Source organism: Calypte anna, chromosome 15 (assembly GCF_003957555.1).
Source record: "Calypte anna isolate BGI_N300 chromosome 15, bCalAnn1_v1.p, whole genome shotgun sequence".
In the NCBI taxonomy this organism is placed as follows: domain Eukaryota; kingdom Metazoa; phylum Chordata; class Aves; order Apodiformes; family Trochilidae; genus Calypte; species Calypte anna.
Window position 1 is genome coordinate 8,946,492 of NC_044261.1, and position 19,725 is coordinate 8,966,216.

General features: G+C 37.9%; 1 protein-coding gene across 1 annotated transcript in view; it reads left to right on the forward strand.

The window, feature by feature from the left end:
* The window catches only part of CABIN1 (calcineurin binding protein 1), a 104,785-nt gene that overhangs the window by 63,514 nt on the left and 21,546 nt on the right, over window positions 1-19,725 (forward strand). The window contains exons 30-33 of the mRNA XM_030460531.1: window positions 9,487-9,650; window positions 11,610-11,706; window positions 12,512-13,153; window positions 13,593-13,667. Coding sequence (XP_030316391.1) covers window positions 9,487-9,650; window positions 11,610-11,706; window positions 12,512-13,153; window positions 13,593-13,667 — 978 coding nt within the window. The remainder of the gene's footprint in view (window positions 1-9,486; window positions 9,651-11,609; window positions 11,707-12,511; window positions 13,154-13,592; window positions 13,668-19,725) is intronic.

Genomic DNA, 19,725 nt, shown 5'->3' on the forward strand with positions numbered 1-19,725 from the left:
TTGAGAGGAGTACATCTTCTGCAGGCCTTGACTCCTTTTTACCACTGCATGTATCTTTTTCTGATTCATAACTGCTAATATGGGGTATTTGTTTCTTATTATCTGTTTTAAATAAGTTGCTTTGTGCTCTCAACTTCAGCTGACAAATGGTTTGAAATACAGGATTTGTATTTCTGTCATTCCAAAGAAAGTATGAAACCCCAGACAGAATTGTGACCTTCGAGTACATAGCAAGTCATGTATTTGCAAGCACATATGTTTACAGAACTGGCATTAAAGAAAAGGAGTAGGAAACCCTAGTCAGATCTCACAGGATTCTAATTTGATATTAAAAAGGCTTTTCCACTAGCTCCTGCTGTAATTTTACCTCTGTCAGAACAATAGAGGCATTTAAATTTTTCTTTAGTTCATCTCTTTGTTGCTTTTGTCCTTCTCAACATTGGTTAAAGATGCAAGTATCTCTGTGCTTCCAGATTGTGTGCACATTACAGAATTCCACCCACTGATGGAACTTTACATTTTTCTTGCTTTCCAAAAGGCTTTTAGAATTTGATGGCTAATAACAGACAGTTAAGTATCATTTTTTGTATTGTTCTTGGTATGTATGGCATTTTATATTTTCCTCTGGTTGGTAGTACTTGTTTATACTCCTGCTGTTAAAAATATTGTCAGTTCTTTATTACATTCTGATATACAGTTTCTTATATACAAAAATTAACTATATAACCTATTCAGGGAAATTTATTAGCTCTTTTGCAATCAATTTGTTCCTAAATGAGCTGCAAAACCCCTACCTATTTTTACTTTGAAAGCTGTGAGTCTGAAATCATGTCTGAAGCTCAACTCTAATGAAAATTTGATGAAACATGGCCTGTTCCCAACCAGAGGTAGTCGTTAAAACTCTATACTGATGTGTCATCTCCTAATGACAACTTGTCTCTCTTCCTGATCAAGTTGCAGTAGGTACAGTACAAAAAACCTCTTTGGTCTTGTTTGGCATCACCTTGAACCTGCTTACCTTCTCATACTTACCAGGTCAGTTGAGGGAAGCTGTGCACAATGGGTGGCTGAGGTAAAATGTACTCTTCTGAAAAGTCCTTTTGTCCATCAACCCAAAGTGAGATGATGTGGCTGCATGACCACTCACAATGTTCTGTCAGAAATCCATGTGTCTGAATGATGCATTTTAGCAAAAAGCTATTGTAAGGACATTTCTTGGTAATTTTTTATAAAGATGAAATTTTATATCAAGATGAAACTGAGCTGAAGGCTCTTCTCTAGTAGCTTTAAAGATTATCACTTCACAGAATTACCTCAGTTGGAAATGACCTTCAGCATCATAGAGTCCAGCCATTACCCTGACACTGACAAGTCCTGAATTAAGCCATATCCCTAAGTAACATGTCTATACTAATACCTTCTGGGGTGGTGACTCCACCACTGCCCTGGGCATCCCTTTCCAGTGCCCAATAACTCTTTCAGTGAGAAAGTTCTTCCTAACCATCTATCCTAATACTGGATAGAATACATGACTGTATTTTATGAGCAGTCATGTGATACTTCTTTAGAGGGTTTTCTATTCTCAAAAACTTTAATGGAAACTAGTAACAAGTGTTCTCTGGACCTTTTGACTTCTGTCATTTAGGTGTTTTTAATCTCTCTTCTTTGTCATTCTAGTCATTGTTATGCTGTCCTACTCCTGTATTATTTTAAGGCAGGAGTGTTGTCAGAATAACATTAGTAATGCAGAGGGCCAGGGTTGATATTTTTGGGTGTTACCAGAGGTTAGTGAAGACAGTAGTTGTTAGTTCCGTGCTCTATAGCCATTTCTGATTTTCTTAAAATTCGTCTGACTTGTTCTACCAAGGAGAATCTAATACTAGTTTTTTGCATGTGTCTGCTACTAGCTGTTCACTTTGTAACATCTGGGGAAATGGGGACAGTTACTCAAGAGTGTAGGGGTCTAGGTGAAAAATCTCAACAATTCTGGTGCTTGTCCTCTCTGTTTGGCACCCATGGCTTCTCCCAGTCTTGTGTTAGCCCCAGTTATCTTCTTGGTACAGAATCACCTTCTTTAGGTGTATGAATGAGTAGTGATAGAGACCAGAACAGCCTGCAGACTTGCCTGTTGGCATTTTTCTCCTCTAAAATTTGTCATCTTTTATGACTTACCTGTCATCCTTTGCATTCAGCAGAGACAGTCCTTTCTAGTGTGTAGCTCATCACATACTAAGGTAGAGTCTGTAATAGCTCAGGGTGAGCCATATGCCCTCAATGCCTTTTTCTCTCTGTAAAAGCTTTCTAGGTGATATCATAGAATGCATGTGTCGATATTATAGACATGCAGAGTTAGATTAAATGAATCCCACATTGTCAAAAAGTGAGAGTTTGCTAATGCCTGCAGGGGGCTAATGCAGGAGCCTGCCCACTTCCAGGCAGATGGATGGACTGTTCCTAGCTTCTTTCCTTAGCTTTGAGTAGCGTTTGCATGTGATGCCAGGCAGTCTGGTTGTAGCAGATACACAGAAAAGATCTAAGGAAAAGAATCCTCTTAGAAAAATGAAAGGCAAAACCAGAACCCTGTCACTCTAGATGTGCCCTGCCAACTGTTTATTTTGGTGGTAAAAAAAAAATTAAAAAATCTTCTACATCCAACCACTGAGAATGCCAAAAGAAATGCGGAATACTGGTAAAGAGTTTTCCTATTGAGGGGTTTCTTTCATTAGGCTTCTGCATCAAGTTATTTATTAGAATATCTAGAAGAATTCAGTGTTCTTTGGGTTTCTGTGTTTTATGTTCTCCCAGAAGAAGAATTCCAGATTCATTCAGGCAGGGACAGAATATAAACCAAAATGTACCCCCTAAAAAGGTACCCCTTTTTATAAATGTACCCCTTCAATAAAAAAGGGGTACATTTGTAAATAAATTTACATATGTAAATAAAATGTACCTAAAAAGGTATTGAAGCAGCAAAGGCATAATCAGAAGTTCCAACATTGGTGATCAGAATTGTTTCCAAGTGTTTTTGTTTTGAGAAGGTAGGAGTGCTTGACTAAATCTTTGGATTACTTCTCTTCTGCACCTCTGTGGCAAACTGGTTTCTCCTTTTTAAAACCTGTATTGGCTGCAAGACACAGTGAATGAAACCTACTGATGATAATTTAATTCCTTTCCTAGCCAATCCCTTTTTCTCTCTTTCCTAAAATACAGCTGGTAAAAGGGAACAATTTCTGTAGCAAAGACAATAAATGTACATAATTAATTTTCCCAAAAGCGATCTTATGAATAACTGATCTTCTAGCTTGAGAAGTTGTCCAGATGCCCTAAAGGGGACACTTCTAATGTTGGCAACAGTAGAAAAGAAAAGAAAACAAAACAGTGTTCCATAGCTGTATCTTCAAATTCACCTTAGCTTTAGCTCTCTGGATTTGCAGAGCAGAGTAATGCAGAGCTAGGCAAGGGGGAATCTAAGGATTGTTTCTTAATCTGGGAAAGGATACCTCACTGGCACAGTTAATGTTAACCTGGAAAAGTGGTATAGGCAGCGCAGTCATCATCATCCAAGGTATTATGGGTTGTGTTGGCTCCTCCTGTGCTTCCTGGATTTTCAAGTGGGCGATGTCTCCCTGAGGCAGGAAGGGCTCCAGGGGCGAAAACAGCCGTGTTGTTGCTTTCACAGGATTGCACCTTCAAAACAGGCTACAAGAGAGCAGCCTGTGGCTTCTTCTTTTATCTCTTTCTTTCTGTTGCAGCTATGGAGTAAAATAGATTATTTTCTTTTTTTATAATCTAGTTTGCCATTTCCCTTTAAAAAGAAACGATGTGAGTTTTTGTTGACATCATTGCGAAATCACATGGTTCATGGGAACCATCTGAGTAAAAACTCCTCAAGCCTCCTGACCCAGTGAACAAACCCTCTAGATCCTGCCTGGCAAACAGCCAAACCCCATGTTTTGCAAAGGCTATCTGTAGACCTCCGTTTCTGTTTCACTAATTCCACCTGAACTTGTAACTCATCATTTTAAGGCATTTCTGGTTTTATACAATTGCTTATGCAGCAAGGAAATTTACTCGTGTGCGAGTGTGTGTGTCTGAAAATTCTTAATGCGAGAGTCTGAAAATACATTGTATTTTGAAGTGAGAAATAAGGGGTGAAAAGTGTCCATTATGTTTTGTTTTCAGCATATGATAATTGGAGCATGTGGAGCATTTTCATATGTCAATGTTTTTCATGCAGCTCTCTTGCTAAAATAATGCTGCAGAATTCCACATGTATTCCCTAATTTCTAGAAAGCATGTGTGCTGTTAGGTCACTTCTAAGTGTATTTAAAAAAGAAAACAACATAGACAATATTTACTTTGTAGACCAGGAGTTGTAATTCTGCTTGGTTCTGGACTTATTAAAAGGAAGTTGCTGTGGTTTTGCATTCTGTTTCCTTTTCCAGGCCTATAACATGCGATTTATTTATTAGCATACTATTTTTTAATATTTTCTTACTGTAAAATGTAAACAAGACTAAAAGCAGACAAAAGGAGTCTGAAAAACTGGAAACTTACAAGCTGAAACTTACAAATTGAAATAGTTTGTAAATTTTTTCTGAAATTGGCTAAGTTACTCAAAGAAAGCTTGGGCAACTTTTTTTTTTTTTTTTGTCCTCCTTGATGACACAAGCCCCTGCAGCTAATAATTTTAATGTGCTGAATATAGCTGTCTTCATTTCTTACCACTTTTGTACCCACTTGCATTCCTGTTCACAGAGGTGGAATTGTTCCATTACACACTGAATAGCTGTGAGGATGAAATGAGGAATTGAGGAAGTAAAATAATAGAAATATCTGTACAAAGGAAGAAAAGCCAAAAGCAGGTGAGAAAGTGAAAAAAATAAGAGACATGGGAGCATATTAAGATTGGGTGAGAGAAGGTGGTTTAGTAATTTGCTAAATGAAGGGGGGAGCTGTGGTTTTAATGGTTACACTCAGAACTATCAGGAAGTCATGAGTCAAGCAAACACAGGCTTGACTAAAACTAAATTGGGGTGATGCTTACAGTGAGAAGTGGGGATATTCAAGGGTCTGTGCTGAACTTTTTAGCTGAGGAGAATGAGGTTTCCAATCCTGTGTGTTAAAACCATCCAGCTTGAACCATATTTCTTTCAAGCCCCCTGTGCAAGATTTTATATTGACCTAGAAAACTGCAAAGAGAGGACATGAATAAAGCCAGCAGTACTTCAGTATGTATTAAAATGTGTATACCCTGTATTAAAATGTGGACAAAAAATAATAAAAAGAACATTTAGGAAAATGTGAGCTTTCTGGGCATTTTGCAGCTGTACTCATTTCAACTTCTGACTAAAATATTGTGTAGGTTCTTGCATTATTAATCCATGGCTTCCCTGTATCATTCTATCACTTGGTTTGTTAGTTTTGTCATGTTTTGTAAAGATCTTGAAATAATGCTGAAATTAGGTTTGGTTTTGGACAAGGCTCTTCTTAATTGGATATTACAGAGACTGACAAATGGTGGAGTAAATGTTTGGTTTTGCTTTGGTCACTTGAAGGCAGCAGTGAAATTGAGTTTGTTCTATGTCATGCAATTTACACTTCTGGGACCCTCAGGGAAAAAAAGGAAAATGAGGGAATTGAGTCATAAGTGACTGGAGATCTTCAGTTGCAGCAGTAGTTGTTTTATATGTTCTTTTGGTACATGTGAATCAGATCATCTGAAGTATGACTACCATTTTGCTGTTTTGTTAAGAGAAATCTTGGAGCATTGAGAGCATAAGGTTTGATCTCTGCTTTGAAAATGGCTTACTCAGAAGCTCTGCAATGTCAGCAGCAGCCATCCCCAGAGAACTTGGGAGTTTGTTGAGAACTGTCAGCCTTTCCTCCTCAAAGAGGCATTCCTAAACCCCAGGGAATCCCCTCCGGTAAAGTTTTGGAGTAAGCAGCGTGCAGGAATAATAAGCACTTCCTTCCTTTCTATTTTCAGTGACTGAACTAGAAAGTAACCACTATTACTGTAATTTATGCTCACAAAACCCTGTGCAGCACAGGGTCCTGTTCTCCTCCATGAGCCTTGCATTCTTCTGCGAGGGGAGATTGTGCAGCTGAAAAGCTTTGGGTTGAAAAAAAATGTAGAAGTGTCACCAGGAGTATGGTATATTGGCTTCATTATTCAGGTTCATATTTAATGTAAAATTCAGTCTACAGAATTTGTCCTACTCTCATATTTATTCTTTCCAAGTAGCACATATCATGCTTGATTCCCCACCCCCAGCTCTTATGGAGTGGTTGTTTAGCCAGGAAGGCATGGAGAGCAGCTTGATGTTTTGGATATTGAGAGGCATTTTGGAGTTGTTGGAAGTGTCTCACTCCTTCCGCTGGTTTCATGTAAACAGCTTCACTGGCTGTTGCAGAAGGGAGGAGAACCTTTCAGCTGCAGGAACAGGGGCCAGCAAACAGCAGCAAAGTTTTGGATATAAAATTCTTCTGGTGTCCAGAGTTAGAGACATTTTGACAAGTGGCCTGAGTGGTGATGATCAGTAGCAAAACTTCAAAGAACTGCAAATGTTTGTCACTGTTGTGTGTGTGCGTTTTCAAGGGAAATACTTTGTTAACAGATCTGAATTTTCAGAGCTGATGATATGAAAGCTCTACTTTTAGTCAAACTGAATAACATTTTCCAGTCTTCTCCCCAGCTATTTCATTACAAGCTTTGGTTTTATATCTTCCGTTTTCTTTAAAAAGCTGAATGCTAGGCTTTTTTCTGTTTAGTTTTTAAATGCAGTTTGTGATCTGAATTAAGAGATGTTCTTCCTGAGGGTTATCAATACCAAGGAATGAAAAATTAATGCCTGATGGGCTTAATCTTCTCTTCGGGAGAGTTTTGAATGCGAAGGTTTACAATTTGAGTTGGAGATTGAAGAAACAATCTTAAAAAGATTTATCATCACTCATTAAATATATTCTGATAAACTCACTTTAGTGTAAATGTTTTGCATATTGCTTAATAAAATCACAGTGGGTGGAATGCAGATTGTTCTGGCTCCTGATGACAGGTTTGTTTCTGCTTCTGGCTTGAGGCTGAATGTGAAGCAGGTATGTGTGTAACATAGGACAGTAAACAATATTGTTGTTTTGCATTAGTAAAACTGCAAGTCAATATATGAAAAGTTAATGGCTTTCCTTGTAAAATCAGACCTTCTTTTGTAATTGCAAACAACCATTGTTTTTTTTTTAAAAATCCAGAAACTATTGCAGTTGTTGTAAACTTAATTCTAATGTGAGTTTTAATTTAAGCTCTTCAGTGTGCTCTGTGGAAGAAAGATACAAGAGCAGCAGCATTCCCCAAAATACACAGCTTTGTTTCTGTCAGATGGACTTCGTCACTTTCACAGCTTTCTGGCTGCAGTTGGTGTATTCTGTCACTGAAAATGGTTTTATTGCATCACTGAAATTTCCGGGGTAGCATTAAAATGTATACACAGGACGTGTGAGAGAGTGCTGCAAAATTATTTCAACTGATTGCTGGATACGGTACCCGAAAACTCCCTGCCTAATTCAGATGAAGGATGAGATGATCATGAAAAAGACCATGAGCATACACTGGCTGTCTTCCATTCCTACAGTATTCATCTAAGTTGAGCATAAATTGTTTTGTACAGTTAAATTAGCTAAGGAGGTTATGCAATGTGGTGCCATTATGAGGCATTCACTTGTTTTAGGATTTGGCAGGAACCCAGTTTACATTCGTGCAGAGGAGCAGAAAATACCAGCTCCAGAATGTGTGTGCTTCACTGAAGCCTGAAAGGAAAAAGTTGTGTAGTTTGGGGAAAGAAAAATCTTCTCTATTTAAATAAGGTATGTGCTGTTTTACCAGTGTTACTTAGAAAATGTGTCCTGAGCTGCATGAGCAGATAGGATCTTTGTCACCAAGCCACATAAGGTGCTTGTGCAGAAGGGACTTGTGGATGCTGGGGCAGGAGGAAATGATGTTTGTGCCTCAGGGGTCAGCCACAGTACCAAAGGGAAGCTACAAAAAAAGTTTGAAAGAAAGCTTCAGGGAGTAAAGAGGAAAAATGTCTTTCTCTGTGGTCACTAGGGAGTAAGAGTAGAGGGCATGAGGAAAAGCAACAGTAAGAAAATCTGGCAGAGCAGCCTGTGCATTATATCTGGTTGAAGTCATTGTTTCCTGTTTAAAAACTCTATACATCCCATGGAGCAGAACTGCAGATTCTCTGACAATGCACATGGGGAGTGTCTGTTGGAGATGGGCTGGTTACCTTGCGTGCAGCTTGTGTGGTACAGTGCCATTTGTGATTGCAATAATCATTGTCTTTGCTTCCAACTTGCATTAAGTTCTGAAGAATTTTGCTCACACTGAAAGTAAAGCTAAAAATACCAAAGCAAGACCTTTAAACAAAGGTAAAAGAATAAATACCCTGTTCTCCGAACTGGTTTGCAAAACAAAATTCATTTTCAGTCAGAAATTCCCATTAATGAGACTGTTCATTCCTGCATTGTCACAAAATGGTGTACATGACCAGAGGACTTTCATCTTAAAGATCTGCTACAGAAAAAGTTTCAGAACTTACTGAAACTGGAGGGAAGGGTTTGCAGTTTTTGATGGACAGTTTTTGTGGGCATGCAAGTATTTGTATTGCTTTTTTTTTTTTTCAAATATGGTTGACTGGTATGTTGACAGCATCTGTGTTAAAACACCTGAAATACATCTCCTTAGACTTATTAGGCATTGCAGAATCTGAGCTGATTAACCATAATTACATTATGTTTTCTCTCAGTCTCCAGCCTTGCTCCCCAAAGATTCTCTTGTCCTGGAAATTTAATTAGAAGGCTCGGGATGTATGCACAACTATTTGAATCTGCCACTTGAAAATGGATACTTCTGGGGAAATCTGATTCTGATTCAGAATCTGATTCAGATAGATCTGAATCTATCAGGCTGGTTAGTGCCACGGTGAACACTTAAAATATCAGTGCAATAACCAGGCTCCTGAGATGTTTATTTGAAGATGGTTTTATTTGATTTTATTTGAGATGATTATTTGAAGGTAGAAACTTGTTGTGGCTGCACAAGATTATCAGCTTTCAGGCCAGGAAAACTGATTTTAAGTTACTCCTTGTATTTTATGGTAGTTGAGCCTTGGCTTAGAAAGTCTAATGTCTGTTACAGACATGTAAGAAAAATGCACAATATAATTTAGGCTTTGCTTGCTTTTCTCTGGGAATAGTTCAGAAGCATATTTAGAAGGTTTGCAGTGGTTCTGCAAGCTTCCCTCTTGCTAGTGTCAGGAATCAGTTGTCTTTAAGTTCAGATCTCCCTCTCTGAAGAAGCACAGCATTTGTCTGATTCCTCTGACCCTCAGTGAAACTCAGTATGCTGCAGCAGCTGACCCATATTTTAAGATTTCTATCCTTTTCAGTTGTATCCATCTTCAGAGGTTTTCTCTTTTCCTCTCTCTGCAGGGAATCTGGCGCATCCCCGTGGATGAGATCGACCGCCCGGGCAGTTTTGCATCTCATATGAACCGCTCTATTGTCTTACTGCTAAATGTCCTGTCACAACTGAAGGATTACAACACCTTGCTGAAAATCTCATCTATGCTGCAGAGGACCCCTGATCAGGGAAAGTATGACATATTTATTTTAACCCATTTCTTTCTAAAGCTTTGTATATATTCTGTTTGCTGTGTGATTATTTTAAGACATACTCAGTTTAGGAAAAAAATCTTTAGACACCAAGGAATATAGTGGAATGATGGTTATTTTTTTTCTCAGGATTATTTATCCATAATAGAGAATTTCTCTGCATTTCTCTTAAAACTCAGAGCAGACATGCAGATGTCTTATCAGACCTGCAGAGGTTTTATGTCATGTGGAGGGGCTCAGTGGTGGAACAGTGCATGGTGACTTTTTCACCTCCCTGCTGGCCTCTTGTGCAAGAGCTGTGTCCAGGGAGGGAGGTCATGGCCCAGGCATCCTGCCTTCCTGTAATCCTTGATGGGCTGAACAATGGTTATGTGCCTATTGGCAGCTGATGCTATTTAAAAGCTTATGCTATTCAGGGGTTATCTAATTTTAATTGCATTAGCCTTATTCAAGAAAAAAGAAGCCCTTTAATGTGAGTTACATAGATTGTTATCAATGGGATGACCAAAATAAACAACTAAGGGAAATACTGAAGCAACTGAGGTAGCATTCTAGTGTCTTTCCCAGTGGGAAATGTCAAAATTAATCTCTGGCAAATGCTTAAGAAATTAAACTGAATGATTGATGGCAATAAGTCAGAGACACTGAAGGTTTCTTCATGTGTTTTTGAGTGTGAGTATGTATGAATTTGCATAGATCATATTATGTCTGGGAATATGCCACCACATGCTCAGCAAAGTTGAAGCCAAAAATACATTGACTTTTAGCATATCAGAAGTACTGGACCATAGAAGGTTTAAATTCTGTCCTAAGCTAGCCCACAGTTGCACTAAAAATATTATGTTATTTATAAGTCTAGACTGAATTTAGCAAACAAATAATTTGACATGTTGAATCAGCCAGTGCCAGCTATGGTGAACTGCAGTTGTTACAGGAACTTATACATGCAAATACTCTGCGTGTGTCTGATGTATGCTGGTAACATTTTTAAAAATGGGGCATTTCAAGCTGAACTTTAGTTATTAGTGAATAAAGTAGTCAGGTTTCTGTGCCTTCAGTCTGAAAAGCAAACCATACAATTATCAATTTAATGTAGTACTGTAGAGAGAAAATGTGTATTTAAAAATGTTGGCCTTTTAAATTAAATTGTACCCTTCAAAGTTATTTACTTGGTTTTTAGACCTCTACCTAAAACTCAACAATTCTGAAAATGAAATTCAGTTTTCAATATAACTTGAGATTGATGTCTGGAAAGTTTCCTTCAAAGTGAACTAAAGCATTGTGCCAGAATGCACTGAAATGACAATGCTCGAGTAAACTAAGTGAATATAGAATGAACAAGCTCTACACATGATATGTATTTTTTCTTTATAGTACTAGGTAGGAAAAAAATTATTAATGCATCAGTGTTTTAGCTCTCAAAAAGCTAGATTCAAAGGCAATTGATACGGCCAGTGAGAAAGCTGATGTTCTGGATAAACAGTATATATTATATTAAGGACATGAAAAATGACCTGACAGTTGAAGATAGCTTTGGTGACTAGTAATATTGTTCAATAAAATGTCTGAATAAAAAGCTGATATTTGAGGGGCACAGAAGGCCTGGTAGAAGAAAACTGTAATTCTGGTTGTATGTTTTGCTCTGGCTTTGGGCTTTGGTGGTTTGTTCCTTTCTCATTTCTCCCCCCTGTTTGTAGATGGTGCTCTCTTTTGCTTCATGCTTGTCATTTTTGGTGATTGTGGGGAGGAGAGAAGCAGAAGGAAACATAACTGAAGTGTTATATTCTAATGTGAAACTGTAAATGTTTTGTTTGCTTTCTTCTAATTTGTTTTAAGTTGTTCCAGGGTTTCTTGTGCTTTTCAATGTCCTGGTCCTTCTTTATGAAGTCCTGTAATCTTTGGGCAGTTAGCTTAATTTCTGTTTTCTTACTGTGGCACAGGAAGTACTTGCGTGATGCAGATCGCCAGGTTCTGGCCCAACAAGCCTTTGTGCTCACAGTGAAAGTGTTGGAGGACACACTCAATGATCTGACACAGGTAAGGCAGCAGTGAGTTAAGTGGTCATTGGTGCAGTAATTAGATTTTTCTAGGTTCACTTTAGTCATTCTTTAGGTCTCCTGAGGTTTAAGGGCTATTGTCACTTATTTCATACACCTTGTCTTTATATATGCAACAACCCAGCCAGATTCCTGCCACCGTTATTGTTTGTTTTAAAAATCCAGAAACTGATGCAGTTGTTGAGAATGGATTGCAGTAAGTTTGGTTTGATGGTCTCTTAAATTTGAAACTATGGGGGCTTCATGAACTATAAGAGCAGCTACATTTTCAGGTGGGGTCTATTGGAAATTTCCTTTTAAATTGAAGAAGAGTCCTGTTGCAAAACAAACCCAGACAACTAGATACTACATGCCTGGCTGTTTTTAACTGCTAATCCTTGACAACACCACACCTGTTGTTGATCTGCAGCTGCCAAAAGAAGCAGGTTCAGTTTTGATTTCATTGCATTAGAAGAAAATTCTATGCTATAAAAATCTTTTATATTTCATTTAGTTGAATCCCATAGCCTAGAATGAAGTAGTGTGTGTCAGGGAAGAAACATTGCAGCTTAGTTTCTGTCTGTGCTGTGGATTTCTCAGTGTTTTCACTGATGAAAATACTTTAATTGTAAAGCTTGTGGGTTGGATTAATTAATACTTGGGAACAAACAGGAATGACTGTAGAAAAAATGCCGTTTATTCAGCAGATGCAGTAATGTAAAATGTCAGTATTCATGGCAGTCATAGCTGTGCTCAAATGCTTTCTGATTTCAGTAGTAACAGAGAGGAATTACTTTTTTATTAAGGTCTCAGAAGATCAGAGTTCCAAGTCTCCTACCCTTGCTTCAGGAAGGATGACAACAGATGTCTCTAATAAAACTAGTGCTGAAGAAGGGAAAGATGTCCTTCCCAAAAAGCCAGTTTTATCTGATGGAGTAGTGCATAGTACTGAAAATGGAGTAAAGGAAGTGACCCAAGGACAAATTCCCAATGCTATGGATATATTAGAACGAGAGGACAAGAATGACAAGGATATTAAAGAGCTCCCTGGGCCTGGTTCTGTTGAGCCTATGGATCTTGATGGATATTCCAATGACCCTGAAAAAATTGATTCTTCATGTAAACGCAGCGAGCCAGACCGCCTTCAGGCTGGCAAGAACTTAAAGGAGAGAGCTCCAGAGAGCAGAACTCCAGAACTTTCTTTGGAGGAGCTAAGCATCAGCTCAAAACACCAGCAGCAAGCAGCTAAAGGAGTAGCTCAAGCAGTACCTACAGAAGAACCTGTCCAGAGGTCAAGCAGAAAGAGGAAATTACTTGAGGATGTGGAGTCTGGGAAAACACTTCTGCTTGATGCTTATCGAGTATGGCAGCAAGGTCAGAAAGTTATGGCCTATGATCTGGGTAAAATTGAGAAGATCATGTCTGAAACGTACATGCTGATTAAGCAGGTAAAGTATTTTATCAATAATTGTGATTTTTCTCAGAAATTATTAAAAAATAACAATAATTGCCAAACCAAGCAGTACAAAAGTAGCCCTGTATCTGTTCAGAAGTTGGGGAGATAACTGTTTTCCAAAGTCTTGACAAGACCACTGCTAGAGGGGGTAGGAAGAAGAGGTAGGACCCTCCATGTTTTGGAGCTAAATTTCTGAAATCAGTAAAGATTTACAGTACCAGTTACATGGGGTTTGTTCATGCTAAATGTTAGTTTGAATGAAGAGAGAGTTGTGTACCTTTGAACATACACTTCTGACTAACTTAAGGTCATTGTTTTGCCATAGAAGTGCTGTTTCTCCCCTTTACTCTGCTCTACATCCCAATTTAGTCTGAATTTAATTAAAATTATAGATGTGCTAAGTAATTCATTAGTTGTGATTCTGTGTTCAGGTGGATGAAGAAGCAGCACTTGAACAGGCAGTCAAGTTTTGCCAGGTACATATGGGAACATCTGCACAGAAACAGGTAAGCTCTGAAGTCCCTGAGTGCTTGTAACAAACTTTTATTACTTAGCCTGTACAATCAAGCTTGTCACTGAGTGTTTGCAGCAATGAGAAGTATCTGTTTTCCTTTAATTATTCTCATCCAAGATAAGTTGGGTCACTGGAGTGTAGGGAACTCGTTCATTTTGTTAGGGTCATTGGTACTGTTTATGTCAGGCTTGCAGGGCAGTCACAGACCAAAAGCTTCTGGGGAAACCCACAATGTTTGAATTGAAATATTTATGGCACACTACAGTTTAAGTTCCACATCATTCCTCAGCATTTCATAGGTGGTAATTACTTCTGTCTCCTTCCTAAGGGCTAAAAACATCATCAACTCTTCCCCTGCTAACATCACACCCTCCTCCAGAGATACCAAATATCTCTTCTCTCAACCTGCACGGTTGAGAATCTGATTTTAACTCTATTATACTACTTTGTTTTAGCTTGTGGTTTCTGGGTTTATCCAGCAAACAATTACAGAGCTTTAAAAGGATGGTTATTTATGAGTCCTTAATGTGAAATCAAAGCCAAGAAGAAAACTGGACAAACGACATATTTAATTTGGTGGTCATTCATTTTGCCAGAAAACCGTAAGTTGAAAACCCAAAAATATGTTCTGTAATTTTTGCCTCCAGCACAAAATGAAGCAGTTACTCAGCAGATTTGGACTAGAAGATGTATTATATCTTTGAGAAAAATCTATGTTCCTAGTTAATAGTCTATGTTTGAATACTGCTTGAGGCGTTGTGCATTTTTTGTGCTATGAAAATGTAGTCTGTTGTTGATACCTAGCTCTCAAAAAGAAATCAAAATAGCATTTGTCTAAAAATGCTTGAAAATAATCTGCTGGAGTGCAACTTAGAAACCTTCTGATGTTTTTGGGTGTTTCACAAGTGGTGGTCTGCATCATGCTTACATATGTAAACCAGGAAGCATCTCTAGGTTTTCTGTAAAAGAAAAGTAAATAACTGTTTTAATCTGTTGGGTCATGTCTGGTACTGATTTAAAGTATAGCTCTTTCAGAAATGTCTTGTAAAGACTTGTTTTATGAGCATGAAAATTGATTTTGATTTGCTGTAGTTTGTCTCTTCTGTTCGTCAAGTTTTCATCTTTGCTTCATCTCCTGTAACTTAATCTTCATGTCATGAGCCTTACCCAGTAGAAGTGTACAAGAAGTACATGCTGGGACTAGTCTGGATATCTCCACACACTGCATTCCAACTTGCCAGGTACCAGGAAAAAAAGTATTAGAATTGCAGGGAAAGGAAGAATTGCTATCACTTCATTCTTACCTTTTATGGAGGCACTAATTTTCAGTAAAATGGAAGGGCAGTAAAAGACTTTGATAATTTCTCTTCATTCTCCAAATTTGGATGAGGCTTTTCTTCTGCAAAATAAACTCATCTCTGCTTTGCAAAAACACAAGCTATTGACAGGGTACATCTGATGGTATCAAGTTAAATATTGTCTTAAAGCAAAATGTATTTGAATACCTATCTCACCTGCTTTCCAAAATAATGTATTTCTTAAAGCTTCAGATAATTCTTCAGTTGCTGAAGCAAATTTGATACCTATCATCAGAACACAGTCTCTGTTCCTTAGATCTTTTCAGCCTAACCTCTAATGGTGCACATTGCCTGGTCCCCCTTTCAGTGTGTTAATGTATGTGACATGTTTTCAGAACTAAAGCACAACTGTGTTAGAGGTGCTGGTTAATAGAGAAAGGAATGTGTAAGGTGAATCTTCTGTGTTAGACAGGTAAGATGTCTTCCTTTTAGGTTTTTCTGCTTAGCAGAGCTGGATAAAATTGAGGGTGTAGGCCAGCTCTCATAACAAGGTTTAGTGCTCCCTACTCTGCAACTTGTGGCAAAGCAGATATTTCTGTGTCCTTTGTGAAAAGCTTCCAGGTATTTTTTGTTTCCATTTAAGATATGGGCCTTCCAGTGGAGCTTGAACATTGTGTTTTCATACAGTTCTCCTCAATCTATAGGTATTTGCTCACCTCATCTCATTGTGGTGAATAGTGTTTTATTGGTGATTATTGCCTTGTTCAGGACAGCTTCAGTCATACAGCCCTGGTTCTAGATAAGTTTGTCTCCAAACTAAGTTTCTTCCTGAAATGGGAGTTGTTTTTATTTGCCAACTCTTATTTCTCCATGTGCTGTATAGAATGTCTGACTCTTGAATATCCATAAAGCTTTGCAGTTGTTAATACTGAGATAAAAGTTACCTAACTGGGCATCTAGTTAAAATGTGCATTTGTGCAGTGCATTGCCCAGCAGAACAACAGGAGAGGATGTAAGAGCAAAGGGAGTTGTCTTTATTAGATTTCCATAGAAGTAACTTTCTCCAGTTTGTGCCCCTCAGGAAGTCAGTGACGTTTTTCTCTTTAACTATAGAAATGAACAGAAATGTCAAGAGAGGCATTCTGGTAGAAGAGTTTCTTTGTTCATAGATTTTTATTTTTTAATAAAGAAATCTTGGCTCAGAATGCTAAAACTTTTTTACTCTACCTAGGGAAAAAAAATAGGAGTTATCACACTGTGATTTATGACTTCAAAATAAAAAGAATTTGCTAATAAATTTCTTTTAAAAGTAATGTTACAGTTTGCTTTTTGGATTAATTTACTTTTTGAAGAACTACTCAACGAATTCACATGTATTGGCAAAGTTCCTTTCTGGGTTTTCTTGAAGATTCCAAGCACAGGACTTCTAGGCCAGCCCTTCAGCAAAGTCAACAGTTACTCAGGCATGTGGCAAAACATTAGAATGGTGAAAAACCTGTGCACAAGCTAATTGTAAAAGCAGTTACAAAAGGTGAGCTACTGTTTAGCTGCTCTGGAAGGGATGAGATTTCCTGTTAAATCACTTCAGATAGGAAATACCTCTTAACATGATGCACTTTGAAGCTTGTAAGCATTTTCTTTTAGGATGCAAATTATCACATACCGCAGTCTTATTTTTGTCTGTTTCTAGCAGGATCTTGTAAGCCATGAGAAGCTGCCCTACTGCTAGTATTTAGTGTGCAGACACAGGAATAACCACTCTTGTAGGCATCTGTCTGTTTTCAACAGACTGGATCCTGTTTTATTTAAAATTGGCAAGTATTTGCCTTCTGTAAACAAATGACATCATGTGTAGAGCTGCTGCAGCCCAGAGAAGTGCTTTGTTGATGAATAGTTTGAGTAGGTTCACAAGGCCTGTGGTTCCTCAGTCACTTGCCTCAAGAAACTGGCATAAAAGAAAAAAAATTAACACAAAATCCACCTTGATACGTCTTTCTCCTGACTGTAGCACTTTACAGCTCCAGCCAGTATGTGGTTTCTTTATGAAGGTTTTCACTTGCCACTAAAATTAGGACTTCTGGGAATTACGGCTTTTCAGCTTTCTTCCAGATCAGAGTTTTTAACCTAAATATTTAACAACTCAGTTGAAATCTTTTTATGTGCCTCTTCTGGCATAAGCAGGAAACAATAGAGCAATCAGTAAACAGAATTTGACAAAGTGGGTTATTAGGCTTGTGTGATGAGATCTAATCTTTTTAATAGCTTGGCAGTGCTGTGACCCCTTCACTTGGTTTCAGAAATCCTCTGTAGTCCTTGTGACAGATGGAATGTTAACATATATTGAAGCAATGAAACTCTAGTGTCTCATGCAAAATCAGCAAAATACATGGGCAAGTGACTTAGAAAGGTCAACTCCCAGCTTTGAAGAAGGCAACAAAAGGTGGTGGTACAAAACCTTGCCACAAGACGTTCCATTAATGTAGGTATTCTGTCAAGAGACCTTGGGAAGGGTGGCAGCATACCCTCCCAGGGACAGCAGACTGTTTCAGAAAGGGGCCCTTTATAAACATGGTTGCTGTTCATAGTTCAGGTGTTACTTAACATCTTTACAAGATGCTTATCAGAATGCTTGTGCTTACAGTGTGGTACCTTTATCAGGGGTTGTACCTCTGTGTTCTCAGTACAGGCTTGGGGAAGAAGCTACAGCATTAAAACTAGGGTGGTGAGGAACCTTACCAGTTAAAATCTTTCAAGCATCATCTTATCAATTAAACGTCTTCTCAAACTTAATTGGATCCAGCTCTTACTTTCAGGAGTGATTGATGTTCTCCCATAACAAACACAATTTTGCTTTACCAAATCCTGCTAATGGGGGCTTTGAATTTTAGCGTTGAATGGGGAAGCATCTGAAGTCTTGAAACAGTCTTTTTAGAGACTACTTGAGAGACTTGTCAGTTAGAAAAAGCTTCTAATAAATACAATATAAATTAATCCATTTTTATTACCATATGGGGTCTGGGAGGAAGGTTTGAACTTTATAAATTGTGCTGTGTTTGCATTAGTCTAGGTTTAGTGTTACTATAATATGTATGTACTCTTAAACCAAATTGGTAAAGTAAAATCTGAGCTTTAACTCTTTCTTATCTGAAAGTGAAATATGGGGTAGGTAGAAAAAAGACTGCATAGTTTTGTCTGGGCTTTAATATAAAGGAAAATCCTCCGTGGTATGTGGGAACAGAGTAGATTAAACAAAGAAGATTGTAGTGGTTGATATAAAAATCTATTCAGTGTAAGTTGCTGGGAGGCTTATTTCTGTATTCCAAAATAATAATAACAACAATGATTTTTAAAATCATATATTCATTAACTTCAGCAACTTTGGTACAAATTCTATGGAGTGTTGATGGCATATTCTTAAGCACTGATATTAATGCTGTTCATCTCTCTTATCATATCCTCCATGTTAAGAGGACAAAAGCAAATATTGTCTGATCAGTTTGCAGTGTTACAGAAGATTTCCCAGCGAACACTTTCAAAATAAGTACCACTTTGTTACAGCAGTATAACCATCAGCCCTACAGAGAATTTTGTTCTGGTTGTAGGAGTTGCTGAGTCCATCTTATGATTAAATTAAGGTATGCTGAGGATTTAACAAAATACCTTCTCACATATTCACATTTTCTAGTATTTGCTGTTGACCCTTTGCCTGTTGCACTACTTTTAAAAATAAGAACTCATCTCATCTGATGGACTTTTTGCAACTGAGGAAGGAAAGCAAATAGTTCTGGTTGAACTTTGAGTTGCGATGACATTGGGGTTCTGATTCCTCCTCCATTAGTTCTTTTCTGTTTAAGGTCTTTATTGTGAGCAAGATTAGATATGCATGAATCACATGGGCTGGAACTGCTATCCCATAGTGGTCACTCTGTCATTAGTAGTTATCAATATTACACTGGAGATTAGTTCACATTGAGGTCAAGCCAGATTTTGAAGAATGCTTGTTCTTTTCTTTGATTTTCTCAGGCTGAGAATGTTATCAAAAATATTTGCAGAGATCCTGAAAGCAGTCAGCTATTGCTCTGAGTTACAAGATGTATTTTTAGTCTTGTCAACTATGATTTTCATATGAAATTTATGGTCCCTGGAAATGGAATACCAAGGAGGCCTTGTTGAGGGAGAATGAAAGACTAAGAGGCAAAGTACTTTGACCTTGACACAGCATTGCAGTTAAATGTGTGGTCCTAAAGACCAAGGAAGGGACGTTCTAGCAGAAAGCAGTTGTGTGGCTTCTAGATAATCTGAGAATCTCTAATAAGCCTTTCCACTGTCTACCTAAAATTGGTTATGTTAAAGGTCTTCATTTTACACATAATAATGATGTCTGTGGTACTGGTAAGGACATGTCATGGGAAAGTTACTGCAGCACAAGCTAGGATGGAGCTTCATAGTGCACAGACTATCCTATTAATGAATGAGGAGATACTTCAGTCTAAGAACACATTTGTCTTTTTTTTCTTGACTTGCAATTCGAAAAGATATTTTTATTACTGTGGACTTAATATTGAATTCCTTAGTACTAAAATTACAGCTTTCACCAGTGATGAAACTGTCATGAGAGGTGGCCTAAAGAGGACAGGTAAAGCTTCATGATTGTGTGTTAGGATATACTGTTATCACCAATCCTGAGAACTGAATTTATATAAACCAGATAGCTTAAAACAGCATAGGCATCAACAGTGCACAAAGGGCTGG